Source organism: Triticum urartu, chromosome 1, assembly GCF_003073215.2.
Source record: "Triticum urartu cultivar G1812 chromosome 1, Tu2.1, whole genome shotgun sequence".
In the NCBI taxonomy this organism is placed as follows: domain Eukaryota; kingdom Viridiplantae; phylum Streptophyta; class Magnoliopsida; order Poales; family Poaceae; genus Triticum; species Triticum urartu.
This window is the reverse complement of record NC_053022.1, coordinates 526,368,470-526,386,889: the sequence shown is the minus strand read 5'-3', so window position 1 is coordinate 526,386,889 and position 18,420 is coordinate 526,368,470. Positions and strand designations below refer to the sequence as shown.

The window sequence follows — 18,420 nt, the reverse complement described above, 5'->3', positions numbered from 1 at the left end:
AGGCTGGCACTGCGGATTCGGCCCAAAAGGCCCAAAGGCATCACCAAACATCCGGGCTTCGGGTACCCACCCACCCGTATTCTTCCCCAAGCGAGTGGCGCACCTCTGGAATTGTTTTCTGTTTTCTCCTCCCCACAATGTCCATCTCCGGGAACGGCCACCTCCCCGCCGCCGCCTCCACCGGCCCACCGGACCACTCCTCCGCCTCCTCAGACTCTGAGGTTGAGGTCGAGGTCGAGGGAGACGCCGACTACCTCCCCATCTCCGGCGCCGCGTCGGACAGCGACAGCGACGCCGACCCCGACCCCGATCTCGCATCTCGGCATCGCCTCGACGCGGTCGACAACGGCGTCTCGGAGCTGGATCTCGCCTCCGACGACGAAGAAAGCGACGAGGAAGAAGGCGCGGGCGCGACGGAGGCCGCGGCGGCCTTGGACGACGAGCGCCGGCGGCGCGCCCAGCTGCCCGCGGGCGCCGCGGCCCGGATCGTGGACGCGATGCGCGGCGTGGCGTTCCCCGGCGCGCCGCCGCCGTGGGCCGGCGCCGTCCCCGACGAGCAGTGGCTCGAGCGCCTCCGCTCCCTCCGCGGCGGCCGCGACTAGACAGAGCAGATGAGTTCTCGACCCACAAATCACTGTGAGTTGTGAGAGCTTGTGATCTGCCTTTGTACGGATGAACATTCCTCTGTCGCCATAGATCCAGTAGGATTGCCTCTCGCTGCTTCGGAAATTCAATTCGTGTGCAGATCATCGCCGATGAGGTCTCAGTGATCGACACTGGATGCTGTTCTTGTGTGTGGATTTTATGGCGGTTTCGTCTTATTTTTCAGAGCGTGCTTGTCTTCTTGATTGTGGAGAAATCCGAATGCTGTTGCTGCTGCTCTCCGTGGGCATAAATGCGATCAAAAGGCTTGTGAAATTTTCAGTTGTATGAATCAGCAAACGCTTTATTTGTTTGTGCCCTTGTTTGCTAGAGTATGGAACAGACTCTGAACATCTCATAGCCATGTACTCCAGAGGAGTAGTACAAAAAGTGATCATGTAATTGGTATCCACGGCAACAAGTGCAGAGAAAGTGATCATCTCATTGGTATTCATGGAAACAAGTACAGATTCAAGCACAGATCCGCATCATCGCAAAACAGCACTCTTTCGAACACAATCAATGATAGGCAGATCGCCACGCCTACACGACAGGCAACGCCCGATGTAAACGCCGAGCTAGAAATTAAACTTAGCTCTATGCTATCCCAGGACCAAGCTCGTGCTTCTTTTTTGCTGACCGGCGAATGGACTAGCTCTACTGCTAATTGATCAAGACAGGCAAGTAAATAGAAGGGAAACCAACCTATAGGACAAATGATTATATTGTTTGCTGCAACACAACATCACCAAGCAAAACAAAACCCTAAGACCTGCATAAAATTCAGACAATCATGGCATGTATATTATTCGCAAATAAAAAAAATCATGCCATGTATAAACAGAGAAAAGAATGTGCAAACGGGGACATATATTACATAGGAAGGTGAGGCCAAAAGATTGGGTTCTTCTTTTCATGCTTAGGGTCTCTTTGATTCGCAGGATTCTGAAAATACAGGAATAGGAAAAGGATAGGGTTGAAATAGCATATCCACTTAAATCCTATAGGATTACAAAAGGAGCGTTTTACGCCATAGAAAAAACAAAGGAACTGTAGAAAAATGTTGGAGTGGATGTTAGATTTCCTATAAAATGTAGTACAAAATATTCCATAGGAAAAATTCAAACTGTAGAAAGATATTGGAGTGGATGTTAGATTTCCTACAAAATGTAGTACAAAATATTCCATAGGAAAATTTTCTATGGTATCCAGTCTATGAGTCAAAGGGCCAACGTAGGAAAATTTTCGAAGGATTTTAATCCTCCAAAATTCTATATCCTATAGAATTCCAAAAAAAATAATTTTCGAAGAATTCCTTTGAATCGAAGGAGCCCTCAGATCAGGTTCACATTATAATTACTAAAAGAAGATAAATTTTGTTTTCTAATAATAAAAGAAACTGCAGTCAGACAACATGGATTCAATGAATCAGCCAATACACACAGTGAGTTCATCCTTTCGATCTATCAAATTATGCATGGTCTTGTTCCAATTTAATTTAACTGAAAAACGCATAGCTAATCGTGCATGATCTTCCTTCTGCCAACCCTAAACCCGAAGCACTAGCATCTTTCAGCAGTTGGCAGAGGGCGTCATCCTTGGTTGCCGTTGCTTTATCCATCACCACCTCGGAAGCACTCTCACCGGGTTAGGTTTCTCTCGGGTTCACACTGCCGTTAGGTAGATTAGCTAGATCGACGGCAAGGCCGAAAGCGATCTCCTCCGGACACGGCTTGTGACCGTCGTTTTCTCCCCAGCATGGCCGATCTGTTGCTTGATCGTTGTCACACGGGATGCAGTGCGCTGCTACATGCAAAGAAACTTAGCTAGGCCGGCCGTTGAGTGCTCAGACTGATCACACGCCTAGCCGGTAGTAGGCCGGTGCAGTGTGGTATACTGTATCGTGTAGTATCGTGTAAAGCATGCGTACGTAACCTCGGCTGCCTGAGTTGGACCCTCCGACGGACGGACGGACGTCTCAGGTTGTTGCTGATGAGAAGCGTCTCTAGGAGGGGCACCCGATGACGGCTTCTAGATTTGGTGGCTAAATTTCGTGTTTTGACTTTTTTCCTGAAAGCTATTTAAGATTTGATCCTAATTTTAAAAAAAATCGAGATCTGACTCTTTTGCTACCGTCAGGGATCATGGCGGTAGGGTATAACAGCCTACCGCCAAGGTCCCTGGCGGTAGGGTTGCATGCCCTACCGCCAAAAACCTCCTAAGTATTAAACACAGAGCGTGTTTGTGTCTACCGCCAAACACCTTGGCGGTAGGGTTGTGCAGGCTATCGCCAGTCCGGTTGACGGTAGCGATGTTTCCTACCGCCAAAGTCCCTGGCGGTAGGCTGTTAGACCCTATCGCCATGGAGTCTGACGGTAGCAAAAGGGTCAGATCTCGAAAAAAAATTAAACTAGGGTCAAATCTCGAATAGATTTTAAAAAAGGTCAAAACACGAAAATTTGCCTATCTAAGAGGGGCACCTGATGATGGACTTGGTTGTGCTTCTAGATTTGGTTGATGCGCGTCGTCGAACAAGCCGGTCGAGCTTGGTGGCAGCGGGCGACTGGAAAGTCGAGCGTCGACAAACTTTGTTAGGCCCGGCATTGTATAATCTGCGATGAGATGGTAGGTTTGTAGAGACATGCTAAAGGTTGGTTGCCAAACCGTAATACAGACAAAAGATTGTCTTGCGGACGGCATTATCATAATAAACCCACCCAAATGCCCAAACGTAAGCTGATACGTCCAAGGTGAGCCGCGGGGGAAATATGCACAAGGTGTTTGCTAGTTTGTGCAGGTTCAGGCCTCTTCATCTGAGGATATAAAGAGCACTTGAGCCTACTTACGATGAACAAATCTGTCGTGAATGGTGGAATGTGCGTGCTGTTGGGTGATGAAGGGGTAGTGGGATCCAGAATTCCCCTTCTCATGGTGATGCACTCGCACATGACTTGATCCAAGATCTCCCCGTTGCAAAGTCAGACATGGAACATGCGTGCTACTCTGCTTGCTAGTGATACCCAGGTCAACTAGAAACTCTACTTTGTGTTATTATGCCCCCCGTACATCATCTCCTGTTCTTCTACATGGCCTAGATCCATGCAGTTTGATACTTTCTACGTCCCAAAATAACTATCTTAACTTTGTACTAAAACTGAGACACTTACTTTGAGACAGAAGAAGTATTACTTACTCCCTCTGTAAATAAAGAAATATAAGATCGTTTAAATCAGGGAGTACTAGTTTGCTCCTCTGAAAACATCCACCCTGGCTTTACTGTCTTTTCAGTCGCAAGAACCAGGTCATTACTTCCTCTGTCAAGTTTTCAGAAAATGTCTTATATTATGAGACAAAGGGGTAGAACTTTATTGCAAAGAGACGCGAAGAGGATTTGACATGGCGATCCGCCAACGTGCGTCTCTGTTAGCTAGCTAGAATTTGTCCTACTAGCTTTGATAAAGCAGAGAGGATTTGACATGGGGATGCATTGACCGTGCTTGTCAAAATGTCAATGCCCAACTGCCATGTTTATTTTTCTGGAGAATCTTGAGCGATGCTGGTGGCGTACGAACACCATCTTTATTTTGACGCACGTATATGGTTCATGAGCTGGCAGAGCCTAGTCATGGGGAGCTCGTTGAACATTTCCTCGTCGAATCGGCAGATCACAAGGTGCTAACAACTCAGATTTCCCGTGTCTTGGCACACAAATCTCCTCGCTTTTTTTCTCCGTCGCAGTCACTCCGCACGGGCAGAAGGATCAAGAGCCAGAGAAAGTACGCCTGTGATTAGGCTCTTCTGGCTCCTGTGATCATGTATTTATATTTATTTTTGAAAGGAAAAAACAGTAGGAAAAGTCTCATTTGTTTCAATCCAATCGCCATCTATTTTCCCGCACAAATGGACAGCAAGAGCCGTGGACAGAGAAAACAAAAAACACATGCATGGTTCCCTCAAAAAAAGAACACACACACATGCATGGTTTTTCTTTGCTCCCGTGTTGTTTCAGTGTTCTTGTACTACGTCGTTGATTGTTTTCCTAACCACTCGTTTCAAGTGGTTCAGTGTTCACACTCTCCCTCAAATTACTCGTAAACGTCGGACCAAGCTGTTCGCATCCATTTTACCATCCAACACGATACTCATCTGTTCGTGTACGCGTTTGATTGTCCAAAATCTCGCAAACCAAGGGAGCTTTGCGGGTGTTCGGGGAGCCGCCACATACGCGTCTGATACATTGGTCTCACCCAAAAACATTGCCCGTGCGCATGTCCTCTCTCGCGTGAACGCTCCTCTGCTTTTTGCACTGCATTTATGCCGGTCCAGAGCAGCACATTCATGCCGGTTAGAGCGGATGTGACCCATCACTGGACAACATTGAATCGGTGTGGCGTCCAAGAAACCAACCCCGCCACCCGCGCCACGTCCCAAACTCCGCACATGTTCAATATCGGAGGGACGTGATGTCATGGGACAGGATGAGACGACTATTGCTTGGGTGATGCGGTCACCTTCTTTGTAGGACTTTCTCCGTCTCCGCCTTTTTCTTCTCCCTCACCTTCATTCATCGGCCTTGCCGTCCCACGGCCACGACCAATCGCATAGGAGGATCCGGGTCTGGAGGGACCATGAACCTCTCCAAGGGCTTTGGAGGATCCATTCGGATGTTCGGACAGGTCCGGACATTTTTTATGCTCCGTGTTGAATGGCTAAAAATGTCGAGACCTGCAGGTCCGAACATTTGCAAGAGATTTGGCGGTCCGCGCTGGAGTTACTCTTTTATTCTCCAGGATACCATGGCGTCGTCACCACAAGCGCCCTATTGTCGTTAGGCTTCTTCTGTCCTCCATATCTATACCTCGAGGTTATGGCACCGTCATGCTCGTCCCCGTTGGTGTGTGAAAGGCCGGACTGCTTCAAATCTTGCACATGGCGTGATGAGAAAGAAGCTGAAACTTGATTCCCACACTGACTGTTGATTTGAGCGAGCTCCAAACGGGACCTCCACAACCTCCAAATATGGAGTCTATGAGCTCTGTTTTGAAGCGAGCTCCATAAACTATGCCGACTCGAAGGCATATGATCACTCTGTTAGAGTGTCATTTTGGATCAAAATCACCACATTGATAGTTTGTATGGCGACTGGACCACTACGGCTTCATGGTAAAGTTGCTCGTACCTCCAACAACTCATTTGCTTTTTCAACAACATTGAGTTGTACTTTCAGCATTTCCCCGCAAAAGAAACACATTCTCAGCAGCATTTTATCTGTAGGAGCCTGGACTGCTGCCACGCAACCACCCAAAACCCCTCTCCCTCGTCCGCACGCTTTCGTCAGAGCGTTAGCTCCGCGTTCATTCCGGCCAAGAGCAGACGCGACAGGTCACTAGAGTCGACATTGAAGTGGCTCGCCTGCCGAGAGCGTCGCTTGTTGCACGCCTTCTCTTTGCATTAAACGACATCCATCTACCCGCATATCTTCATTGAACTAGCGCGCGTGACGAGGAACCTACTCTGGCGTCCCGAGTGCCACATATCAGTGCCTGTGCTAGACGGATGCGGTGCTCGGTTTTGGAGCCAGCGTTGGAGATGCCCTTACTTATTAGTACTCACTTACATAATACTAGCTCGTTATCCCACCAAAACACGCTGTAAATACAATTAAGCCCGGCCGCATTGTTGCGATTGTGTTCATAGGCCTGCATGGTTTTCCGTGGATCACTCACTCACCACTTCACCGGCCAGCCGTGGTGGTCGTCGGCCGCAGCTTTTGTTCCCGGGAGCGTCTGAGAGCGAGCAAAGCACCACATATCCCTCAGGAAACCATATGGTGCCGTCACCGCGTACGTACGTAGTGCACGCACAGAGAGAGCGAGACCTCGCTGGGGGCCAGGAATGTTTTGGCGGAGGCAAAGCCAATGATCCGGTGCTGGAGACCGCGGCGACAATCGTGGCCACCAAAGCCGCTGCTCAGCTCGCCCCCATGTTCGCCCTCATCATGGCCTGCTCTCTATCCATCGGTTCTATCCTGGCAGGCAGCGCATGCGATGCGCCACCCCACCGTCCTCGAACCCGTAGGTGCGCGCGCTCCCCGCCCACTCAGACTCACCCAACCGACCGGCAACCAGCTCGCTCGCTCAAGTCGCCGCCGGGGCACGCAACGAAAATGAAACGAGAGCGTCGCGGTCGCACGCCACGGCGCGAGGTGCCGCTCGACGATACGCGGCGTGACGGCGCGCGCGGGGACACGCAATGCATGGCCACGAGCGGTTCACGCGGCCACGTCGCACCGTCGGGTCTCCGCCTTGACCAGCTTTACTTACCACGGCGTGAAAGTGAAACCTCAGCTGCTACTACGACTCGTTACCGCTGCGTGGTGCTGGTCAGCAGCGCCGGGAGTCGGGTCGCGCTCTCGTATTTCCTGGAGATCGGCGCGGCTAGCCTGGCTGTGTCGTTAACCGATCTTTTACGGCCGGGATATTCATGTCTGCTCCTTTTCCCCGGCCCGGACTCGCCGCAGCCCCCGTCCACACGCGCGGTGGGACGGTAAAGCCTGGCTGGTGAGCACGAAGCTTTAGGCTACGCTTAGCGAAGCGAGCCAGCCAGTGAGTAGTACTGGAGCGCGTAGCATTAGGTCGCCTTGGTTGGACTGTTGCGTGAGCTATATCACCCCTCGCCTCGCTCCCACCCCTTCCCCAAAATCGTCAACCCAGTTTGGTGGGTCGCAGCGCGGCCGTGTCGGGTGGACGGACTGCTCTGCCCAAGGGAAGATGCGGGGGGTCGGCGGCGGCGGGGGCCTGGGGGCCCCGGGCCGGGCGCGGTGGGGCGGGTCGGGCGCCACCACGCCGCGCTCGCTCAGCACCGGCTCCTCGCCGCGCGGCTCCGACCGCAGCTCCGACGACGGCGAGGAGCTCGTCGAGGTCACGCTCGACCTGCAGGAGGACGACACCATTGTGCTGCGCAGCGTCGAGCCGGCCGCCGCCGCAAACGCCAGCGCCAACGCCTCGTCGGGGGCGTCGCCGTCGGTGATGGGGTGGGGCGCGGAGCCGACGCCGCCGCCGGGGGCCGGGGCGGGGCCGTCGCGGTCGCGGTCGCCGGCGATCCGGCGGACCTCGTCGCACCGGCTGCTGCAGTTCTCGCAGGAGCTCAAGGCCGGGGTGTCCCGCGCCAAGCAAATCTCGCAGGACCTCACCAAGCGCTTCACGCGCACCCAGAGCCGCGCCGCCCTCGCCGAGCCCCCGGCGCACCCGCCGTCGGGCATCGAGTCCGCCCTCGCCGCCCGCGCCGAGCGCCGCCAGCGCGCGCAGCTCGACCGCACCAAGTCCACCGCGCAGCGCGCCATCAAGGGCCTCCGCTTCATCAGCGGCAACGCCAAGGCCAGCAACAACGCCTGGATCGAGGTCCAGCGCAACTTCGACCGCCTCGCCCTCGACGGCCGCCTCTCCCGCGCCGACTTCCCGCAATGCATAGGTCAGCTTGGTTGCCCACCTCCAATCTCACTCCACCCAACAACCGAACAATCGCTCCCCTAATCCCTAGCCGCATTTGGTTGCAGGGATGATGGAGTCCAAGGAGTTCGCCATGGAGCTCTTCGACACGCTGTGCCGGCGGCGGCAGATGCAGTCGGACCACATCAACAGGGAGGAGCTGCGCGAGATCTGGTCGCAGATCACCGACAACAGCTTTGACTCGCGCCTCCAGATCTTCTTCGACATGTAACAACCCCCACAATCCCCAACCAACAGCTAAATCATTCTGCGCACCATTTTTGCTCCGTTAACGTGGTACGGTTCAATCCAATCGCAGGGTGGACAAGGACGCCGACGGCCACATCACGGAGGCGGAGGTGAAAGAGGTACCACCACTACTACTTACCACTGCTGCTGTTCTTCATACGTAGTATTTCCTTCCCTTTTCACCCCGGTCGCGCTCGGCATTTCTGCCGCTGCGACAGTACAAATTCTTCCATTTTGGTAGTGGTAGAATATTCGGACCAGTATATTTTCATGATTGGGCCGTCCATTCTCGCCATGTCCTTGTCTGCTGGTTGTCTGCAAGCTTGCGCTCCAGGATTCACGCATGAGAACCGTATGTGTGGATTGGGAAACATTGCCGACTAATCAAGGCCCCCCACCCCCAGCGAGACCGGCGGGGGAAGAAACCATCATCCCTGGCAGTGGCCGGCGCCCACGCACCAATCTCTTTCCACATGAGCTTTTTTCGTTCTAGAAACACGGGACGGGAGGAAGAGGTTACGTAAATTTACCACGGATGGCGATGGAAGTCAGTCGTGAAGGGAAGGCCAGATCGAACGCAACAGTAGTTGGTGGGGGGGCGTTCCCGTCAGGCTGGCCAGCTATTGTAATCCGTTCAACAGGGGGGACTTTTTAATTACAGATTTGATCTAATCTATTGTCTCCGTTGTTGTGATGGTGACATTGTGTAAAGGGCCCAGCCAGGTTGTGTTGTTTGTTCATCGTGCCTTTTTCCAAGCTGTGAAAAGGATGGTTCCTGAATCCTGATGATTAAAGGTGGCAATTTGCTTTGTGTTTCCAGATCATCATGCTAAGCGCGTCCGCGAATAAGCTGGCGAGGCTTAAGGAGCAAGCAGAGGAATACGCCGCGCTGATCATGGAGGAGCTAGACCCCGAAGGCCTCGGCTACATTGAGGTATAAAACTATAGATTCCTTCTGGCTTCCCGTCGCTATCCTCTGGTTTCCTTGAAATTTTGCTTCTCAAGACAACAACACTATTACTATATTGCTACTGAAAAACAAAGTTCCGTCTATTCCATCACTATCCTCTGGTTTCCTCCAAATCTTGGGTGTACTACTGAAAAACAAAGGTCCGTTTATTTTTCTTCCTGTGAGTCAAATGCTGCCAGCCTGCCACTGATCTCCTCCAGCAAATATCCTAGATACTACCATTCTATTTTTGTTTCTACTTCTATCCTCCACATATCTGTTTTAACATACCCAAAGGTTGAACCAATAATCATCTTACTTGTTGGCCAGTCTGGGATACAAGTTCCCGTCGTGTGTCTCTCAATGGTCAATGCTTTGCTATCGGTTCACTTTCTGGAGCTCTAGCTACATTCCAAACATATGCAAAATTGCAGTTATTCGTAATAAAGGAAACCATGGGCTTGGAGCCCTTAGGTCTTCAGAAAAGAGACATCATTAATAACTGTACTTGCAAGTCATATATGTTGGTTCGCTGAAGAAGGAGCTTCCTCTTTAAGCAACATCAACCTAGTAGATGCAGTAAAAATGTTGTGGTGATTGACACGTTTATGCTGAAAATTGACACAACCAAAATAGAATATTAACAAAGAATTCTGAGCATGCTTCCCTTGACGACCACCTGTGCTTCAAGCTGGTGAGCACCTGTATAGCAGAATATCAAGTGTAGTTCAGTCTGAATCTTCTCATAATTTGCCTTCTTCAAATGAGATTTTCCACATTGCACATCTGACTGTATGTTGCTGAATTCTAGCAAGAAAGATGTAGTTTATCTTTGCCATCCACACTGAAATCTTACAGATTTTTTTTAATCCTATCAAGAATAGAGGCTGTTGCTTGCAGGAGCCTTTGCTGCCTCATTTTCTCCTCTCAAGCAAGTTATATTTGGGTAGAACTTTTCATAGTCAAATTATATCCACCGTCCCGCCTGATGTTGCAATTGTGAGACAGCGACGGCACATTACCCTAATCAAATACAGGGCTCAGTGCCCAGTATCATATGTTGTAGAATTGTTGTTCTGGTATCGCCAGGGTTACAATTACTTTTGACCTTTCATTAGGCGCCAAGTCTTATTTGTCTTATTTAGTGGACAAAGTAATTATATCCACATCAAATACTGCAGCAGCCTCACTTCTGTGCTATACCCTATATGCAATGCTTTAGTTCCATTTTTATTTCTTATGTGTGTACGAGTCTTTGCTAGGCTGTGTTTGTTTGGGAGACTGTCGAAGTGTAGCACTTGTACAGGTGGATATTCAATACGATGCCCCTCTTTCTTAGGATGGAGTTATTGCATGCATGTTCCCCAAGATTTAGCAGGTATGGTGCACTCATATGGGAGCCATGTGTGCCACCAGATACAATCATAATCTTGTGGGGCCTTCTACAGTTTGGTGGGCTGTTTGACTTTCGGTTCTCAGACTGATGTGCACCGTTAACCTGCCGTGTATTTCGTGATCAGTATAACTATGGATTTTATTTTCCGACTGTTGATTGGGTCATATGCTGTTTTAGTTAGACAACAAAATGGCCTTTCATTGTTAACTCCACTACAGTTAATTAACCGATAAAATTATGGTAGTTGGATAAAAGTGTGTTCTGTGCTTTTAAAATTGAAATGTTCACACATTGAAGTGATATATCATAAGATCATTTGGTTATACTTTAAATTTTTATAATTTTTATAATTGTTTGGTTTGTGGATAGGCCAAATTGATGGGACATATTACCAGCAAATATTGTAGAAAAATGTGCCAGTGTTTCTTGAGGCCATATTCTACTTAATGTTGGGACACGTTAAAAACACTGTTTGTGATTGTCGTTGCAGCTTTGGCAGTTGGAGACGTTGCTATTGCAGAAGGATACATACGTGAACTATAGCCAGGCGTTGAGCTACACAAGCCAGGCACTGAGCCAGAACCTTGCTGGCCTAAGGCATAAGAGCCCAATCCGAAAAATGAGCAGCAAATTAAGCTATTATCTGGAGGACAATTGGAAACGCCTCTGGGTACTTGCACTGTGGATTGGGATAATGGTTGGATTGTTCATTTGGAAATTTATCCAGTACCGCAACCGGTACGTATTTAGTGTGATGGGCTACTGTGTAACAATTGCAAAGGGGGCTGCTGAGACCCTTAAGCTGAACATGGCACTCATCCTCCTACCTGTATGCCGCAACACCATTACTTGGCTGCGTAATACAAGAGCTGCACGGGCATTACCGTTCGATGACAACATCAACTTCCATAAGGTTAGACATTAGACCCTCATTGCTTTTGTTATTGTTTGTTGATTTCTGCGAAATTAATCCATGTCCAACCGTCCAATAAATTTCCTGCAGAATTCCTGTGTTCTGAACAGGCCCAGGATATATTTTTGTATGTGTTGGAAAAGATATCTCTCCACACTTTCGTTATCTGTACCTAGTTTCTGTAGACCGCAGTGATTGATCTGAATACATGTGATGCAACAAAATTTGGTTAAATACATGGTCCTTCGCATGGTTGATGGTTCCTACATGTGGGTCTGACATCACATGTGCCCAACACTATGGAGGGGACATAATAGAGCTTAGTTAATAGACGACTCCCCCATACTTTCTGTCTGAAAGCTTTCTCTGACGTCCCGATAATTGGCGCAGTTAGAAAATGGGTTGTGAACTTGAAGTAACAATCATATTTTGCCTGGTTGCTGTTTAAAATCTTTTTATTGGCTCCTGTTATCTTATGTTTTGTTTTTAAATTAAGCTATGTGATAGTCATTGTTTTCCATCAGCAGTATTTGACTTACACAAGCTAGTCATGCAAGCTCAGATCCTGAAGGCATGCTTTTATATGAGTGTTAAAGAAACAACCTTTGGTCACATATACTCCCTCCGTTCCAAAATAATTGTTGTGGTTTTAGTTCAAAATTGAAGCAATACCATGACACTTATTTTGGAACGGAAGGAGTAGTATATAAGCTCTGTACCCACCTAAATTAAGAGGATGAGAGAAGCTGAAACCTGGTACCATACAGAAGTCGGATGGGCCATGATTAGAATGCAGCTGTCAGCTGACAGTAATAGTTGGTCTGTAAAGCCGGCTCATCCGAAGCTCTTCTCATCAGCTAACTAATACAAGGACAAGCTGTGGTCCAGCTCATTTTCATTTGAACGCACAAAATGAAAATAATTTAATAAACAGAAACAATCCAGGTATATAATGTGATCATTAGTTGTGCCTAATGTGTCTGTTATCAACTTACAATTCGCACTCTAGGCTAATTTTACACATAATGTTATAATGGTTACAGCTAACACTGAACATTTTGTGTTGCCATGGCAGACTATTGCGGCGGCAATTGTGGTTGGTGTTATCCTTCATGCAGGAAACCATCTTGCATGTGATTTTCCACGGCTTATAGATTCCTCAGATGAGACGTATGGTCCACTGCGCAAGTACTTCGGGGAGACCAAGCCAACATATTTGGCGTTAGTCAGAGGAGTGGAGGGTGTAACAGGAGTTATTATGGTTGTCTGCATGCTCATTGCTTTTACTCTAGCAACCAGGTGGTTCCGTCGTAGCCTGGTGAAGCTTCCCAAGCCATTTGACAAGCTAACTGGCTTCAATGCCTTCTGGTACTCTCATCATCTGTTCATCATTGTATACATATCACTTGTTATTCATGGAGAGCGTCTATACCTTATCCTGGATTGGTACAAAAGAACGGTTAGTTTATATCTTTCCTTCTCCTTTACTCTCTTTACCTGAATAATTTTGTAAGCGCCTAATCTCTTTTGCAGACATGGATGTATCTTGCAGTCCCTGTTGGGTTATATGTAGGGGAGAGGACTCTGAGGTTCTTCAGGTCTGGCAGTTACTCTGTCCGGATATTGAAGGTCAACCCACATAAAATTTGAAATTTGAGTTCTATTTCCATGTCTGGTACGCTGACACATACACTTGCTTTGCAGGTGGCCATATATCCTGGTAATGTTTTGACATTGCAAATGTCTAAGCCACCGACATTCCGTTACAAGAGTGGGCAGTATATGTTTGTTCAATGTCCAGATGTTTCACCATTTGAATGGTACATGCCTCTTAATTGTAAATAAACTACAATTGGAGCAAAAAAAACCCGCTTTTACACTATTTAGTATGTTTATGTACAGTTTATTTGTAGAATAAGTATGCATTGCACTTCATTCAATCTCAAATACTCTTACCCTTTTCAGGCATCCCTTCTCGATAACTTCAGCACCCGGGGATGAGTTTCTCAGTATCCATGTCCGACAACTTGGTGACTGGACACGAGAGCTCAAGCGTGTATTCTCCGCAGCCTGTGAGCCACCTATGAATGGGAAAAGTGGCCTCCTTAGAGCAGACGAGAACACCAAAAAAACGTATGGCTATCCTTCTTATTCAGAGGCAATAATATGTTTGTGCAATCGGGATCTTGATAATTATTTTCAAAATGCAGTTTCCCAAAACTTTTGATTGATGGACCGTATGGTTCTCCTGCGCAAGACTATAGCAAGTATGATGTTTTACTACTTGTTGGGTTAGGAATTGGTGCAACTCCTTTCATCAGCATATTGAAAGATCTGATTAACAACATCATCAAAATGGAGGAAGAGGATGTAAGCGAATTTTCCATGTACCCTACTACAATTAGAACTACTATTGATTCTTGACAGACTAGACTGCAATCTATATCATATTCCTTATGCCCTAACCGCATGAAGAACTACAATATTCAGTGATTTATTTATCCTTCTATTTGTGCTACATTTTGCCAAAACTATGAAAAACTAGTCTAATTAATTAACTCATCAACCTATATTTGCAGGAAGCCTCAACTGATCTTTACCCACCAATTGGACCCAGTAAGGCATCTGTTGACCTTGACACCCTTATGAGGATTACGTCAAAACCAAAGAGGGTTTTTAAGACAACAAATGCTTACTTTTATTGGGTTACACGCGAACAAGGCTCTTTTGATTGGTTTAAAGGAATCATGAATGAGATTGCTGAACTAGATCAAAGGGTAACTATCAGCTACACTTTTTTCAAGTGACACACTGTTTGCTCGCAATTTAGTTCTTACAACTGTCTTTCTTCAATACTAGAATATCATTGAGATGCACAACTATCTCACAAGTGTTTATGAGGAAGGGGATGCCCGGTCAGCACTCATCACAATGCTGCAAGCTCTCAACCATGCCAAAAACGGCGTCGATGTAGTGTCTGGAACTCGAGTAAGTTGCAAGTTATGACATACCAATTGGCCTCATGCCAGTCTTAGTATTAGCAGTATTAATGTTTGAATTTTGCTATATTATTAGAGTGAGATGTGGAAAAGAAACATGTTAGCATGCCTGTTGAGTTAATTTTATGTGCTCGCTATTTACTGATATACTGATTTCGCAGGTGCGGACACATTTTGCAAGACCAAATTTTAAGAGGGTGCTGTCTAAGGTAGCCTCCAAACATCCTTATGCCAAGATAGGTAAGATACTAATTAAAGCTTGCCTTTTCATGCTTTTAGCTGCGAAATACTCCTACCCATCACCACGTTTTAGTTATACTTCAGGCAAGATGCAATACAACAACATAAATAGCACAGTTCTGGCTGTCCAAGTAATTTGGGTATGAACTTATATAATCCGATCATTGCAAAGAAGGTAACTGCTACTGTTGCTTGCAGGAGTGTTCTATTGCGGAGCTCCAGTTCTGGCGCAGGAACTAAGCAACCTTTGCCATGAGTTCAATGGCAAATGCACGACAAAATTCGAATTCCACAAGGAACATTTCTGAAACCAGGTAAACCGCGCAATAGGAAATTAGCACAGGATTGTGTTGTATGTATGTCGTCTTTGCTTGTTGCGCGCCTGACTTTGGAGAGCAAGGGAAAGAATCACCTAGTGCTTTCTCGGTGCACCGGTCGCCAGTTAGGCAATGCACACTGCTTTGCTTAAGATACTCGAGAAAGGAAGCTGGGGATCAGCTGGTAGTACATACATTACACATCAATCATGGATTCAGAAGTATATATTACGGTCGCGCCGGCCAGGGCAGCCCCTCTGTAAAATCTCCTATATGCGGATGCGGAGTCGACACAAAGACGCTGATCTCCTGAATATGGTTTATGGTTTTGACTACATGCTGGGTGATGTGATGTAGGACAATAGGGAAGGCCACCAGAGGCACAAGGCTAAGTAACTGTGTATATTTGCTTGTAGCTGAGTTGTCAGGCCACAAGTTTGTTTGTTCTCACATTGTAATTATACACAGACGGAAACACAGGCAGGGAGAGTACAGTACAGTTTGATTCTTTTCTTCTCTTTGTATGTAAAGTTTAGGCTGGTAGTGATTGGGTCCGGATTGAGGACATGAATGGACTACATTCGAGCTTGTGTTGTTTCTTGTGCCACCATAGGATAACATGCATTCTTTTTCATGGGGCTGTGTGATGTTGAGACCGTTGCTCGTTTTTGTTTGGACTTCTGTGTGTGTATATGTTGCTGTTGATGTGTGGAATATGATCATAATTGAGAAGGGGTCAAGTTCTTCCTCCGCCACGACAATGGCATCGCCGTCGTCGCCGTCAGAATTCATCGACGATGATAATCTAAGTTCTGGTTTTTTCATTTCACGTGATATGATTCGACAAAACTGTAACACGACGATAATCTATGTTCTAAACAGGCTCTAAAGATCTCTAAGAAACTCAGCAAACGCCGTCCGGGATGCTCCACCTTCCTGCAGCGCCTCGAGCGCCTTCTCCTTGGCCGCCATGGCTCGCTCCCGCAGCGCCTCCCCGCCCTTGGACTCCATCACCCACCGCACCTTGGCCTCCACCTCCGCCGCCGCCACCACCTCCCCGTCGTACCCGGCCATCTCCACGCCGGCGCCCATCTCCTCCACCACGAACACCTTGTTCTGCCTCTGCTCCGCGTACAGCGGCCAGCAGATGAGCGGCTGGCCCGCCACGATCGCCTCCAGCGTCGAGTTCCACCCGCAGTGCGTCACGAAGGCGCCCGTCGCGCGGTGGCGCAGCACGTCCGCCTGCGGCGCCCACGACTTGACGACCAGGCCGCGGCCGCCGGTCCGCTCCAGGAACCCCTCCGGCAGCAGCGCGGCGAGGTCCGGCTCGGCGAGCGCGTCCGCGAGCAGGTCCGGCCCGCCGTCCGCGCTGCGCGGGCTCTGCACCACCCACAGGAATCTCTGCCCGGACCGCTCCATCCCGTCGGCGATCTCCTCCAGCTGCGTCTTGGGGAAGGTGCCCATGCTCCCGAAGCAGAGGAACACGACGCTCTTCTCCGGCTGCGCGTCCAGCCACGCCAGGCACTCGTGCTTCTTCTCTTCACCGCCACCGCCACCGCCGCCGGCTGAGATCATGGGCCCGACGCAGTACACCGGCGGCGTGGCGCGGCCGGGGACGCACGCGCCGTCCCGGAGCGCGCGCAGCGCCCTGCCCTCCAGCCACTCGAACGTGTTGATGACGATGCCCCGGGACTCCGGGATCCGCTGGAACGCGTGCAGGAAGCTCTTGTACACCTCGTTGTGGCGGTCGAGCGCGAGCCCGGGGAGGTCGGTGGGCTTGAAGGGGCGGTTCCCGGGGAAGGAGAGCGGCGCGTCGCCGATCTCGCCGAGGTTGGCGTCGCCGATCTGGGCCTGCATGCGCGGGAGGTAGAGGTTGACCGCGAGGCTGCTGGCGCTGCCGGTGTAGAAGACGTAGACCGGCACGCCGAGGTCGGCGGCGACGTCGACGGCGTCCGCGCAGAAGCAGAACATGTCGAGGACGAGGGCGCGCACGGAGGGCAGCACCGAGCAGAGGTAGTCACGGAGCGGCGCGTTCATGCGGCGCAGGAGGACGAAGGGGTTGGGCGCCTCGGCGGCGTCCGGGGCCACCGCGTCGGCGTCGGCGTCCGGCGGCGTGGGCAGCACGTGGAAGCGGACGGACGGGTTGGCCGCCGCGGCGCGCGCGACGGCGGCCGAGGTGTCCGTGGCCTTGCCCGGCGGGACGTTGACGATGACGGTGACGGCGAGGCCGCCGCGCAGGAAGGGCCTGGCCAGCTCCACCATGGGCACCAGGTGGCCCACGCCGAGCCCGGGGTTGAGCACCACCGTGTCCCCCATGGCCGGACGCCGCCGTGCAGATTCCATGTATGCCAGATGACACGATCGGTATTCGCGGTGAGATACTAACAGTAAACCCTCTTTAAATCTTCACCATCCAAGATTGTGTTTTTGAACCGAGAATAGGTTCGCCGATTGTACTAAACTAACTAACAGAGTCTTGCGGCGGGCGGCACGCGGTCTGAAACTTGTATTCCGGTGGCTGCAAATTTCCAAGAGACGAGACGGGATATTTTGGAGTGAGCAGAGTAAAACCACAACTTTTTTTTTAGTTGGACCCCACAACATTTAGGGTTAGGGCTTTCAAAATTCAAATATCGATCCTAAAAACAAAGGCTTTCAAATACCGTCACATTGAGTGATGGTTACAGATCATCACCAAGGTGGGCGTAAATTTTATCAAAAAACACTAGTGGGACGGACGGTCGGTTCATTTTAAACGCGATCCTGAGTGGTTGGACCCGCTTGTAAGCGTTGATGTGGCACTAAAAGTCAATACAAGTGGTGTTGATTTGCAACGAGCTGGGCCTTGCCGTACCCTAAGTGTGTGAATGGCCGTTGGGCTGGCCCGATGTGGTCTGTAATAGATCCGTTATATAGCTAGCGTGTGGAGGGAGGAAAGACAACTGGCAATTGTAAACATTATTCTCTGGAATACAATCCTTTCTCTGTGCTCCTTCTTCCTCCCCACGCAATTCTCGTCTGCCTTTCGTTACCACATCCTGGCGTGACGCAAGGAGTTGCTGCGATTCTGTAGCATCTGGTATTCAGAGCCTTGTATCGATCCGCTTCCCCTGTTCTTCCCCAAAATTTTCATCCAGATCTCGCGATCAATCCATCGATCAGCTCCTAATTCCAGGCAAGGGTGCGGATCCCCTCGGGTGATTCCGCGCAAAACACCTCGGTGTACCT

The 18,420-nt window shown here is 49.5% G+C and overlaps 3 protein-coding genes across 3 annotated transcripts; 2 read left to right on the top strand and 1 right to left on the bottom strand.

The window, feature by feature from the left end:
- The first annotated feature begins 9 nt into the window (after nt 1–9).
- On the top strand, nt 10–918 carry LOC125525724 (serine-aspartate repeat-containing protein I). Its single transcript, XM_048690731.1, has one exon. The coding sequence runs from the start codon at nt 138–140 to the stop codon at nt 600–602; it is 465 nt and encodes a 154-aa protein (XP_048546688.1). The 5' UTR covers nt 10–137; the 3' UTR covers nt 603–918.
- A 6,280-nt stretch (nt 919–7,198) lies between these two features.
- LOC125525699 (respiratory burst oxidase homolog protein A-like) lies at nt 7,199–15,826 on the top strand. Its single transcript, XM_048690702.1, has 14 exons — nt 7,199–8,112; nt 8,198–8,357; nt 8,449–8,497; nt 9,199–9,312; nt 11,214–11,636; nt 12,712–13,095; nt 13,170–13,265; nt 13,341–13,456; nt 13,602–13,769; nt 13,847–14,006; nt 14,216–14,413; nt 14,496–14,624; nt 14,797–14,875; nt 15,074–15,826. The coding sequence occupies exons 1-14, from the start codon at nt 7,413–7,415 to the stop codon at nt 15,181–15,183; spliced, it is 2,886 nt and encodes a 961-aa protein (XP_048546659.1). The 5' UTR covers nt 7,199–7,412; the 3' UTR covers nt 15,184–15,826.
- Nucleotides 15,827–15,990: 164 nt separating this feature from the next.
- LOC125525707 (anthocyanidin 5,3-O-glucosyltransferase-like) lies at nt 15,991–18,157 on the bottom strand. The gene has a single exon (XM_048690713.1). It carries the CDS (start codon nt 17,533–17,535, stop codon nt 16,078–16,080), a length of 1,458 nt encoding a protein of 485 aa, XP_048546670.1. The 5' UTR covers nt 17,536–18,157; the 3' UTR covers nt 15,991–16,077.
- Between the last annotated feature and the right edge of the window lie 263 nt (nt 18,158–18,420).